The sequence below is a fragment of the Tupaia chinensis genome, unplaced genomic scaffold (genome assembly GCF_000334495.1).
Source record: "Tupaia chinensis unplaced genomic scaffold, TupChi_1.0 Scaffold138584_1, whole genome shotgun sequence".
In the NCBI taxonomy this organism is placed as follows: Eukaryota; Metazoa; Chordata; class Mammalia; order Scandentia; family Tupaiidae; genus Tupaia; species Tupaia belangeri.
The window spans coordinates 354967-367460 of NW_006198478.1; the positions used below are offsets into that span (position 1 = coordinate 354967).

A 12494-nucleotide genomic window follows, 5' to 3' on the forward strand; every position below is an offset into this window, starting at 1 on the left:
GGCGGCCCGGCTTGGGGCTGGCCCAGCAGCTCCGGCCTTGCCGGCCCTTGTCCCTCAGTCCATGCAGCACTGGCCACATCCTGTGCTCTTGGCGCAGCCACCCCCTGGGCAGTGCTCACTGGGCCTCGGAAGCCTCCAGCGATCAGTAACAGGGTACAGTGGGGCCACACAAGCTGCTGCCACGCCTTCTACTCAGGGCTGGAATACTCGAAATCTGATAAAGCGTTGTCCAAAAGGCCACGTGCACTGTAGGGTTCCACTTGTGTGAAGCGCTCCGAGTCAGTCTGGCCGTCCGGAGGCGGGACCAGGGGTAACTGCTGACGGAACGTGGCTTCTCCAGGGGACGCTGAGGTGTTTTGGAGTTTCCAGTGGTGACGCTGGCCTAACCTCAGAAATACGGGTGCACTGCTACCTCGGGCCCTCCCACGTGGTAGGTTTTAGGTGTGCGCGTTCTGTCTCAGCGACTACGAGCTTGTCCACTGTGAGGTCAGAGGAGGAGTGGTGTTGATTCTGGGGCGTGTGTCCACCGCAGGGAGAGGGCACCGGCGGTCTGCGGTGGTCGCCCCGCGTTTCCACACCCCGCCAGGATTTGGGGCACACCATGTGCGTGTGCTCATGGGTTCCACAGGGTTCTGTGGCTGGGACTGGGCTGGCCATGTGCCGTGGGCTCCTGTCCCGGTGCTTTCTGCGTGCAGGGCCTGCTGCAAGGAGCCTTCTGAGTGAGCGAACAGGAGCCTGGCAGGCCGTGGGTGGCCGTGTCTGTACCGCCCTTTCCCTGTGGTTCATTTCATTTCTTCCTCTGGCGATTCTAAGCCCTGTTTCATGCCAGGAGACCCCATCGTTGGGGTCTGGGGAGAGCACGGGCCCTGCCCTCACTTGTCCCCACCTCCTTAGTGCACGTACTTCCCTGTGGCCTTCTGCTTGCCAGGTTTAGAAGGCCACCGTGTCACCAGTGGGGACAACCGTCTGAGCCTGAGCCACACAGGTAATGCAGGAAGGTGACCTTCTCACACCCCTCACTGCTCAGCTAGCGGGAATAGAGCCTCGTAGTATCTTGGTGGTTCGACACCTCAAATTCGCCTTTTTAATCTTTTGTTTTTCTTGAAAGAATTATTTTATTTATTTATTTGTTTGTTTGTTTTTAACTTGACCAGAGAGGGACAGAGTGAGAGAGAAAGAGGGAAAGTGAGAAAGCAAGCTCCCAGGGCTGGGACTTGAACTGTGGTCGGCCATGTGGGAGTCCAGCACCCTTAAGCAGCATGCCACCTGCCGGTCCCTGACACCTCACATTTATTAAGTGTGTTTGATGGGCAGAGGAGACGCTGTCTTGACCGTTTGATCTTTTCATGTCTGAGCCTCACAGTGCAGCCCCTGGTTTTCCTAATGTGTGGGTGGTTCTCTATTGCTCAGACCCCCCAAGTAAGTTTTATTTCTGATAGCCCACAAATCTGAAAGAAGCCATGCCTTATTCTTTTCTTTAAAAAGAACTATTTATTATTACTAAGACTTGCTATAGGACTTGTACACTGACCAGAGAGAGAGCAAGAGGGAAAGTGAGAAAGCAAGCCACCAGGTCTGGGACTCAAACTTTAGTTGACCATGTGGGAGTGTCCAGTGCCTTAACCACAGTGCCACCTGCTGGTCCCATGTATAACTTTTATTTATAATGAAATGTTATTATTATTACTTTAAACTATTTTCGTTAGCTTTATTTATTTATTTATTTATTTATTTAAATTTGAGCAGAGAGGGACAGAATGGGAGAGAGAAAGCCACCAGGTCTGGGACTTGAACCACACTCAGCCATGTAGGAGTCCAGCACCTCTAACACCATGCCAGCTGATGGCCCCAGATTTTATTATTATGTTTTAATTTGCTGTGGGGCACATGCACTCACCAGAAAGAGAGAGAGAAAGTGAGAAAGTAAGCTACCAGGTCCAGGACTCAAAACTGTGATCAGCCATGTGGAAGTTGAGTGCCTTAAACCAGTTGCCTCAATTCATTAAAATTGGAATTCCCTGCCTGAAAAAGATAATCTGATCTCAGCTAAATTGTTGAAAATATTTTTGGCTTTTATTAAAATGTAGTTTGAGGGGTTGGCAGGTAGTGTGGTGGTTAAGGACGCTGGACTCCCACATGGCCAACTGTGGTTCGAGTCCTAGACCTCTCATATTCTGTCCCTCTGGTCAAATGGAAGGAAAGAAAGAGAGAGGGAGGGAGGGAGGGAGGGAAGAAGGAAGGAAGAAAAATAAAATAATTCTTTAAAGAAATACTTAGTTTGTGGGCCAGCAGGGTTATAGGCACTTGACTCCCACATGGCCAACTGCAGTTCAAGTCCTGGTGGCTTGCTTTCTCACTTCCCCTCTCTCGCTGATCAAACTGTAAAATAATAATGATAATAAAGAATAAAGCTTGGAATCAGCAGTTGGTGTAATGGTTATGTCGCTGGACTCCCATGTAGTCTACTGTGGTTCGAGTCCTGGATCCAGTGGCTTAAACTCACACCAGGCACATGTGTGTGCATGCCCAAGATACCAAGAGGAGAATGGAGGAGAAGGGATTGTGGTGTGGCCATAAAATAATTAAGGAAAAAAGAAATACTTACTTTTAGTCTGTCATTTAGAATGACAAAAAGAAGATGGTAGAGGCATTTAAATCTAGTGTGCTTAATTCACTTCAGAAGAAGTATAGTATCACAAAGATAAGGAAATAGAAAAACACCTCTTATCTAACAGAAAAGGTAGGCAGTTCTGAGGAAATCCAGGATTATTTCGACAAAGCAATGAATGATTGAGTATGGGGGACGAAAGGTAATCTAGTGCTAAAGTTAGAGGATTTCTGGCATAAAATTCCTGTGATAGGAATGCTAAAGAATTTGACTGTTGAAGAATGTATAGACTAACAGTAGTTGCCCATTTTTATTTTCACTTTTCTCCACTCTTAGATTTACGGAATCCAGAGGCGGCATTGTCCCCAACCTTCCGTAGTGACAGCCCAGTGCCTGCTGCACCCACCTCTGGTGGCCCAAAGCCCAGCACGGCTTCAGCAGTGCCTGAATTAGCTACAGACCCTGAGCTAGAGAAAAAGTTGCTACACCACCTCTCCGATCTGGCCTTAACATTGCCCACTGATGCTGTGTCCATCCGACTTGCCATCTCCACGGTAATGACTTGGTAGAGTTGGGATTTATCACTTGCTTTGGTTCACTGTGTCTTATTAGCCTCTCCTTCCCTCCTTTAGCCGGATGCTCCTGCCACTCAAGATGGGGTAGAAAGCCTCCTACAGAAGTTTGCAGCTCAAGAGCTGATTGAGGTAAAGCGAGGTCTCCTACAAGATGATGCACATCCCACTCTTGTAACCTATGCTGACCATTCCAAGCTCTCTGCCATGATGGGTGCTGTTGCAGAGAAAAAGGGCCCTGGGGAGGTAGCAGGGACTATTTCAGGGCAGAAGCGGCGAGCAGAACAAGACTCAACCACTATAGCTGCCTTTGCTAGCTCTTTAGCCTCTGGTCTGGCCTCTTCAGCATCAGAACCAGCCAAGGAGCCGGCCAAGAAATCAAGGAAACATGCTGCCTCAGATGTTGATTTGGAAATAGAGAGCCTTCTGAACCAGCAGTCCACCAAGGAACAACAGAGCAAGAAGGTAGGGGTCATATGGTAAAGCTCTCACAATATGCTCTGAAATAGCTTTGAGAGGGATTTGCCTTTAGGGCAAGGAACAGTTTTTAGGATTGAGGGTTAGAACAGTAGTTCTGAACTGGGGATGATTTTGCCCACCCTACGCCCAACATCTAGGACATTTTTGTTGTCAGAACACGGGGGCGAGCGCTCCTGGCATCTAGTGGGTAGAAGCAAAGGATGCTGTAAAACATCCTGCAATGCATAGTAAAATGACCCCCCACCACATTGTCTGGCTCAAATGTCAAAAATGCCAATGTTGAGAAATCCTGACTTACAGGGTCTTACCATTGAATATGTTTGTAATAATTCTCAGATCAATAGACAAGGGTATCCAAATATAGAAACATAGGTGGATAAACAGAACACTAGAAGATGGTCATATGGACCAATATTTGTGGAAATCAAAGATTAAGCAATATAAATTGGCAGTATAGTGGTTCTGAGTATATCGGACAGATGGACCTTCTCGTCCTTTTGTTACTTCTGGTTTTATGATTTTGAACAAGAAACTGACAGTTTTCTCTTAAACCTTCATCTTCTCTGTAATATGCGGTAACAGGATGCCCTTCTTATAGAATTATTTTATAGCCTCAGCTCAATCTTTGAAGTGTTGAGCACTGTGCTTTGGCTCAGTACCCAATATATCCAAGTGATTTTCCCAGGAAAGAAGGTTAGTTTAATGGTTAGTAGTAGAAGCCAGGCCCTCTTGTATTCTAACTCTATCCCAAATGCAGATTTGTGAGGAAGGAAGGAATCCTTCACAAATCTTTTTTTTTTCCTGAGGGCCTTCATTTTCATGTGTATATCAGTTGGTCATGTAGGAGTCTAGTGCCCTTAACCACCACGCCACTTGCCAGTCCTCTAATTTTTCCATATTAAGTTAGCTCATTTATTCCTTATAAGACACTAATGTCAAATAGAATCTGTAGAGGTGGTTTAAGGGCAAATTTGAATCTACAAACCCTTTTAAGTCTGAGGCTGTTTCTGTCACAGGTCAGTCAGGAGATACTAGAGCTCTTAAATACTACTACAGCCAAAGAACAGTCCATTGTTGAAAAGTTTCGCTCACGAGGTCGGGCCCAAGTCCAAGAATTCTGTGACTATGGAACCAAGGAAGAGTGCATGAAAGCCAGTGATGCTGACCGACCTTGCCGCAAGCTGCATTTCAGGTCTCATGGGAGGAAATGAGGTGGGGTGGGTTTCCCAGCAGCAGTTATTTCATTTTCAGCCTATTTCTTCCAGTTGTTGAGTTTGTCTTTTTTTTTTTTTTTTTTTTTGGCCATGGGGTTGAGCGGGGAATGCATGCACTCACCAGAAAGACAGAGAGAGGAGAAAGCACCCTCCCAGGGTAGACGGCCATGCCTTTCTCCTGTTGGGATCTTAGGCACATATACAAACATGCTCAGCATGTTTCCAGCTGCCTGGTCTGGGACTCAAACTAGGCAGCCAGCCTTGTAGGATCTAGCTGACTTAAACACCACAGCATCTGGCTGGCCCAGGAGTTCTGTTTTAATCCTATTACTTAGTTTATGGTTTGTCTGAGTCCTGCAGACTGAATGAGGCACTGTGTGGGAAGGAATGCAGACTGCACTCGAACAAATGTTTTTAAAATACCTCTTTCTTGCAACAGCAAGGCATCTCTGCCTCTAAGGCACAGTGAAAGTTCAAATGCTCTGGAAGAGGGGTGATCTTAGGAGAACAGGAACCTGGGTTCTTAGGTCATTGTTTCATTCTGCTCTAACCAGGTCCTTCCTGCGCTGCTTTCCTTCCTGTAGTAAGAGAAGGAAGCCATCTTTGTTCAGAGAGGAATTAGTTATTCTTCAGTGTGAATTGTGGATCTCTATGTCACCTGCTTTCCTTTTAAAACTCTTAGAGGAAGCAGTAATAATATGGAAAATTAGGAGAGTAATAAAAGAAAATTTTAAAGCCATTTGGAATTTGAACTGTGGCATCTACCTCTAGAGCACCATCTTGATTCTGATTTTTTCTTTCTTTTTTTTTTTAACTTCCTCAGACGAATTATCAATAAACATACTGATGAGTCTTTAGGTGACTGTTCTTTCCTTAACACATGTTTCCATATGGATACCTGCAAATATGTCCACTATGAAATTGATGCTTGCATGGATTCTGAGGCTCCTGGCAGCAAAGATCATGCACCTAGCCAGGAGCTTGCGCTTACACAGAGTGTTGGAGGTGACTCCAGTGCAGATCGACTGTTCCCACCTCAGGTACCTGTCTGTCCAGAAAACTGTCAGTTTTGTAGACTTAAGTTTGAGTAGAGCAGCCATACGTATAGGAAAGCAGAGCTTAATTTAGCGAACATTCTTGCTGATTGGGAATGGAGTGGGACAAATATACTTATAAGGGAGAAGGAAAATCCAATGGAAAAGAGGGACTGGGGCCATGAATCTTAGAGTAAACGGAGGGAAGATGACCAAATACCACCTCATGCAGTGGATCTGTTGTGATATCCGCTACCTGGACGTCAGTATCTTGGGCAAGTTTGCAGTTGTGATGGCTGACCCACCCTGGGATATTCACATGGAGCTGCCCTATGGGACCCTGACAGATGATGAAATGCGCAGGCTCAACATACCAGTACTACAGGATGATGGCTTTCTCTTCCTCTGGGTCACAGGCAGGTAATACAGTTCAAAGACATGTAGGTATGGGCAGTTACAGTAGAGTGAGTGTGGGTGGGAGACAAATTCCTGGGTTTTCCTAGACCTGCTATTAAATGTGACTGATTTCAGGTTTTTTCCCCTACTGAGTACTATTGCCTATTTATAACATAAACAATACTGTGAATTATATTTAACTCTAGATTTGTTCATTAAGGTAAGATAATTGAGAATAGACCGTTTTTTTTAGAGAAGTTTTTGCTATAGGGCATGTGCGCTTGCCAGAAAGACAGAGAGAAAGCAAGAAATCACCCCCCAGGGGAGATGGCCATGCCACAATCCCTTCTCCTCCATTGTCCTCTCGGGATCTTGGGCACGTACACACACATGCCCGACGTGAGTTTAAGCCACCAGGTCCGGGACTTGAACTGCAGTCTACTATGTGGAAGTCCAGCCACATAGCCATTATGCCAACTGCTGGTCCTTAGACAGTGTTTTTTCATTCTTGGATTCACCCCGTTGCTCTGAAGATGTCTTGCATGTAAATGTTCACTGAATATCTATGAAAAAATACTTTTAATGTTTGTAACACATCAAATATATTGAAAGGATAAAAAAAAGATGAACATACAAGTTATATGTTTTTTTCCTTCTAGGGCTATGGAGTTGGGCAGAGAATGTCTGAACCTTTGGGGGTAAGTAGCAATTGTGTTGCTTTCTTTTGAGGAAAATACAAAGTACTTCAAAAAGTTCATGGAAAATAGAATTACCATAAGTTTATTTTGGTGCAAAAAGATTTCAAATTAAAAATCGCATTGTGGGCCAGCAGTCAGTGTGGAGGTTATAGATGACTTCATGGTTTGAGTCCTGGACCTAGGAGCTTGAAAATCACATTATGTGTGTGTGTGTCCCCCAAATCCCAAGAGGAAGTTGGAGCAGGATTGTGGCATGGCCATCCCCGCAGGGGGTGATTTCTCACTTTCTGTCTCTGGAGAGCACACTGGATCTCTATCAAAAACTAAAGGCTCTCTAGTGAAAACCAAAAGTACACCATATATTGTATTTTCATGAGCTTTTTGAAGACCTCTCCTAAATACTGTTGTGGTGAGATACGTGTTCCCTTCCCCCAGAGTATTCTGTGGTTCTTTGGCTCTAAATGGTTATTTCCTCTATGAAAATAAACTAAAGCTCTAATTCTTATGCCCTACAGTTATGAACGGGTAGATGAAATTATCTGGGTGAAGACAAATCAACTACAACGCATCATTCGGACAGGCCGCACAGGTCACTGGTTGAACCATGGGAAGGAACACTGCTTGGTGAGCAGCGGTGGGGCCTAATCAATACATGGACCATGAAGAGGAATTACTTGATTTCTTGGAAAAGTTCAAAAGCTATGGCTTACTATGGTAATCTGTCCTCTGTGGTGAGCAGGTTGGTGTCAAAGGAAATCCTCAAGGATTCAACCAGGGTCTGGATTGCGATGTGATTGTAGCTGAGGTATGTGCTTTCCCAGGCATCCAAAGGGGCTAGAATTGTAATCTTGAGTAATTTAAAAAGTAGCTAATCTTTATCTCATAGGTTCGTTCCACCAGTCATAAACCAGATGAAATCTATGGCATGATCGAGAGACTGTCCCCCGGCACTCGCAAGATTGAGTTATTTGGACGGCCACACAATGTGCAGCCCAACTGGTAAGGAGACTAGAGAACAGGCTAACTTTACAAGGACAAAACTATGGTCAAGTACTGAAGTCAGTGACAATCCACTAGTCTACAAATACGTTTCAGAGGATTCATAAACCACTTAAAATCTTGTGTTTACGATTATTTTATGGAATTCTGTAACATTCTTTGGAAACCCAATAAGTTCTAGGACCTAAAAAAGCTTTGGTCTCTAGGGTCTTCATTCTCTCACTACCTAAGGATCTTTCTCAGCCTTTTTATGGGATATATTGAATCTGCCCCCTGGTTGTTACTAAGTATGTATTTAATATTTTTTTTAATAATTATTTGATTTTATTTATTCATTCATTTATTTTAATTTGACCAGAGAGAGAGAAAGAGTGAGAAAGCAAGCTGCCAGGTCCAGGACTTGAACCGTGGTCAGCTATGTGGGAGTGTCCAGCACCTTAACCACCGTACCACCTGCTGGTCCCAAATCTTGACAATTTTATATTAGTATTTTTCACCACTTGGCTAGAGCTTAAAACACATGCTGGTAGCATATTATTTATCCAACTTTGTGAGATAGGCCTGCCAAGGCATCAGTTAACTCTTAGTACAGATTTAGCCTGCCATTCATTCATTCAAGGAGCATGTTTCTTGCCAGAGGGAGAAAAAAAGCAGGCTTTGAGGAGTGTGGTCATGCCACAATCTCTTCTCCATTCTATTGGGATTTTACATGTACACACACGCATATGCACAGGTGCCCATTTTCTCATGTTGGCAGGGCCAGGACTCAGACTGCAGTTGGCCATGTGAGCTCCAGCTTCCCTTAACCACTAGGGCCAGCCCTCCAGCTTATTTTAAATCTGTGTCAGTCCCTAACCAATCATATTGCTGTTTACTATCCCAATGTTAAAGTCTTTTTAAAATAACATAAATAGCAGATGAGGTAATAGGCAGTCTTAATAAAAAGTATGCATCTTTTAACAATATTAAGCCCTTTAATTCCAGGATTTCTGGTTTGCCCTGTCTTTCTTCATTTCAGGATCACTCTGGGAAACCAACTGGATGGAATCCACCTATTAGACCCAGATGTGGTTGCTCGGTTCAAGCAAAGATACCCAGATGGTATCATCTCTAAACCTAAGAATTTGTAGAAGCACTTCCTTATGGAGCTAAACATCCATAGCCATTGCTCTGCAGGCTACAGCTGAAGAGAATATTTGTACAATAGCTTTTTTCTTTATTTAAATAAAAGTTTGTATTGTAGCTGGAGTTTGAGATCATATTCTGGCTCTGCCACCTAATAATGTATGATCTTGTACAACTCATCTTGGTATGATTCTTTATATGTAAAATAGGAATATTACCTGCCTTATTGGGTTATTGTGAGTATTCATGCTAAATCAATGCATGGAAAATATAGTTGAGCATTACAAACAGGACTATATAGGATCAAAGTGATTAGCAATTAGTAATTTAAATGTGTGCTTAAGAAAGTTATCTAGGACACCACTTCTGGTTTCTTTTTTTTTTTTTTTTTATGTTTTTTTCTATGGGGTGGGGGCAGAACACCCCCCCCCCCCCCCACGGGGGATGGCCACGCCACAATCCATTCTCCTCTTGGGATCTTGGGCATGCATGCACACACACCTGGTGTGAGTTTAAGCCACCTGGTCCGGGACTCGAACTGCAGTCAACTACGTGGGAGTCCAATGACATAGCCATTACACCGACTGCTGGTCCCAGGACAGCATTTCTCAAGGTAACAACCTGCATTTTTGTGAAGGTTTTATATACTAGGGCACTCATACTCTAAACTTTTACTTTACTCTGTTATAACTATGTGGCTTTGCTATTCTTTATTTCCAAGAAAATTAAGGAAGTGCATCTTAGGTTAACACAAGTGTCTAAGGTATGCAGAGAACTGTCCTATATCTATCCTTTAAAAGATATTTCATCTAACAAAGTAAACACAAACTTATATAGACTTTGGTGAAACCTCTTTTTGGGTGGGGGGGGAGAAGGGTTTTTGCTAATAGGGTGTGTGCGCTTGCCAGAAAGAGACAGACAGAAAGCGAGAAATCACCCCCCAAGGCATGTGGCCACACCGCAGTCCCTTCTCTCAGAATCTTGGGCATGCACGCGCACACACCTGGTGTGAGTTTAAGCCACTGGGTCCAGTACTCAATCCACAGTCAACTACATGGGAGTCCAGCAACACAGCCATTATGCCAACTGTTGGTCCCCCAGGTGAAACCTCATATTAATTTGTGGACATGGAGTTCTGCCTGTTTCACTTACAAGCTGTAATGCCAATTCAAATAAGGAAGGATATGTTGACTACAGGAACATTATTTATAAAGAGAAATAAGTAAGAAACTCCTGGGAAATGTCATTTACCCTGCAGCCCAATGTGCCTGTGCTGAACACCTTTTTTCTCAGAACACATTGATGTAATTAATAGTAGCAGTTCCCTGTGTAAGTGGGAACCTTTAATGCAGTATCTTATCCTTTTTAAAATGGAACCACACAGCTTTCTGCTAGGCTCAAAGCTCAGTACTTTCTCATCATTTTAATATTTTATATAAGTCCTATGACAATTATATCAACAGATTTCCTCAAATAACCCCCCCACCACCACCACCCCTACATCATCTATTGTTTTGCTTGTCCAACTCCCTTCACCTTTTCCTCAGCTATTAATCACTGGTATTTCTGCTTACAGTTGAGAAAGTAAAAAGCAATTCCAGAGTATAGCAAATTCAATGGCCCTCACTCCATAGCTTGGCCTCTGATGGGACAAAAGGGAAAAATATGAAGGGCCATCATAGGTTGAAATGAGGCACTGCCAGAAGCTTAGCTTGTGCTTCAAAAACAGGCTCTTGGACATGTTTCCAGCAGATAAATCTTCACTTGCTTGGAGAACAGAACAGTTAAGACTATTTCACAAAAACCACTGTGTTTGAATTTCTAGATGCTACCCAGGCCAAGAATACATCCCTGAAAAAGAAAAAGATACACACAAACTTACAATTACAATCTAGATATACTCTTTTCAACTCTGTCTTAAACAAGTTCCCACATAATTTTTTGTAACATTGAGGCGAGATGGTTTTACTTTTGGAACATAAGAACATTGGGCCCAAGGGTCAGAAGCAGAGACAATGATAATCTACTGAAGATTTGAAACAGGAAACACAAATGCTCTGTTTTGTAAATATGGGTAATTTTCAAGAAAATTTGGGGAGAAAGACAAAATCAGAACTTCTCCACACTTAGCCTTTAAAAAAAAAAAACCACAATATTTATTTATTTAACTTTATTCATTATTATTTTTTAGTTTGACCAGAGACAGACAGTGAGAGAAAGGGATAGGAAGAAAGCAAGCCACCATGTCTGGGAACTATGGTTGCCTACATGGGAGTCTGGCACCTTAACCACCACACCACCTGCCAGCCTCCCCCTTTTCTAAGAGAGAGATTTGCTATAGAGACAGAAGATGAGAATTCAACCCCCAGGGGGATGGCCATGCTGCAATCCCTTCTCCATTCTCTTAGGATTTTGGGCTTGCACACGCATGCACCTGGCATGAGTTTCAAGTGTCCAGGACTCACCACTGTCGACCATGTGGGAGTCCAGCAACATAACCATTACACCATTCACAGTCCCCACATTTAGCATCTTATTGTATTACTTCCCGTTAACTTGTTTTCCCCAAATGCTGATTTTCTAAGTGGTCTGATTTCATTAAGGATTGAAAAGTTAATACAAAAATGGTCTGATTTTATTAAGGATTGAAAAGTTAACACAATTGCTGGGGCTGGCAAGTGGCATGGTGGTTAAAGGCACTGGACTCCCATATGGCTAAGCATGAGTTGAGTCCCAGACCCTTTCTCACTCCACCCCCCCATCTTTCTCTGGCCAAATTAAAAATAATAATAGGGACCAGCAGTTGGTGTAATGGCTATGTCACTGGACTCCCATGTAGCCTATCATGGTTTGAGTCCCGGACCCAGTGGCTTAAACTCATGCCGGGCACGTGTGTGTGCATGCCGAAGATCCCAATAGGAGAATGGTGGAGAAGGGATTGCAGCGTGGCCATCATCCCTTGTGGGGGTGATTTCTCGCTTTCTGTCTGTCTGGCAAGCGCACGTGCCCTATAGCAAAAACCTCTAAAAAAAGAAAAATAAAAGTTAAATAATTCTTTAAAAAATTCCTAATAGCTTAGTCTGTTACTTCTTTTTTGGGTCAGAGATTTTTGCTATATGGCATGTGTGCTCATTGGAAAGACAGAGACAAAGTGAGAGATAACCCCCTGCAGGGGATAGCCATGCTATAATCCCTTCTCATCCCTGGATTTTGAGCATGAACGCACATGTGTCCAGTGTGAGGGTTTTTTGCCTTTTTTTTTTTTTTTTTGGAGAGAGCGTGCGCTCACCAGACAGACAGAGAGAGACATAGAGACAGAAAGCGAGAAATCACCCCCCAGGGGGGATGGTCACGCCGCAATCCCTTCT

At 43.8% G+C, this 12494-nt stretch overlaps 2 protein-coding genes across 3 annotated transcripts in view; one reads left to right on the forward strand and one right to left on the reverse strand.

Moving 5' to 3' along the window:
• Positions 1-9353, forward strand: part of METTL3 (methyltransferase 3, N6-adenosine-methyltransferase complex catalytic subunit) — a 33528-nt gene extending 24175 nt beyond the window's left edge. Inside the window, exons 1-10 of one of the 2 annotated variants that reach the window (XM_014592796.2) lie at positions 2875-3162; positions 3241-3645; positions 4677-4852; positions 5698-5914; positions 6141-6328; positions 6964-7002; positions 7518-7626; positions 7742-7807; positions 7889-8001; positions 9020-9353. In XM_014592796.2, the coding sequence (XP_014448282.1) occupies positions 2890-3162; positions 3241-3645; positions 4677-4852; positions 5698-5914; positions 6141-6328; positions 6964-7002; positions 7518-7626; positions 7742-7807; positions 7889-8001; positions 9020-9131 (1698 nt within the window). In that variant the 5' untranslated portion in view covers positions 2875-2889 and the 3' untranslated portion in view covers positions 9132-9353. Of the gene's footprint in view, positions 1-2874; positions 3163-3240; positions 3646-4676; positions 4853-5697; positions 5915-6140; positions 6329-6963; positions 7003-7517; positions 7627-7741; positions 7808-7888; positions 8002-9019 lie in introns of those variants that run through there. The other variant, XM_006161417.3, reaches the window with a different exon arrangement.
• A 777-nt stretch (positions 9354-10130) lies between these two features.
• Positions 10131-12494, reverse strand: part of TOX4 (TOX high mobility group box family member 4) — a 19541-nt gene continuing 17177 nt past the window's right edge. The window contains exon 9 of the mRNA XM_006161418.3: positions 10131-10977. Coding sequence (XP_006161480.1) covers positions 10917-10977 — 61 coding nt within the window. The 3' untranslated portion in view covers positions 10131-10916. The remainder of the gene's footprint in view (positions 10978-12494) is intronic.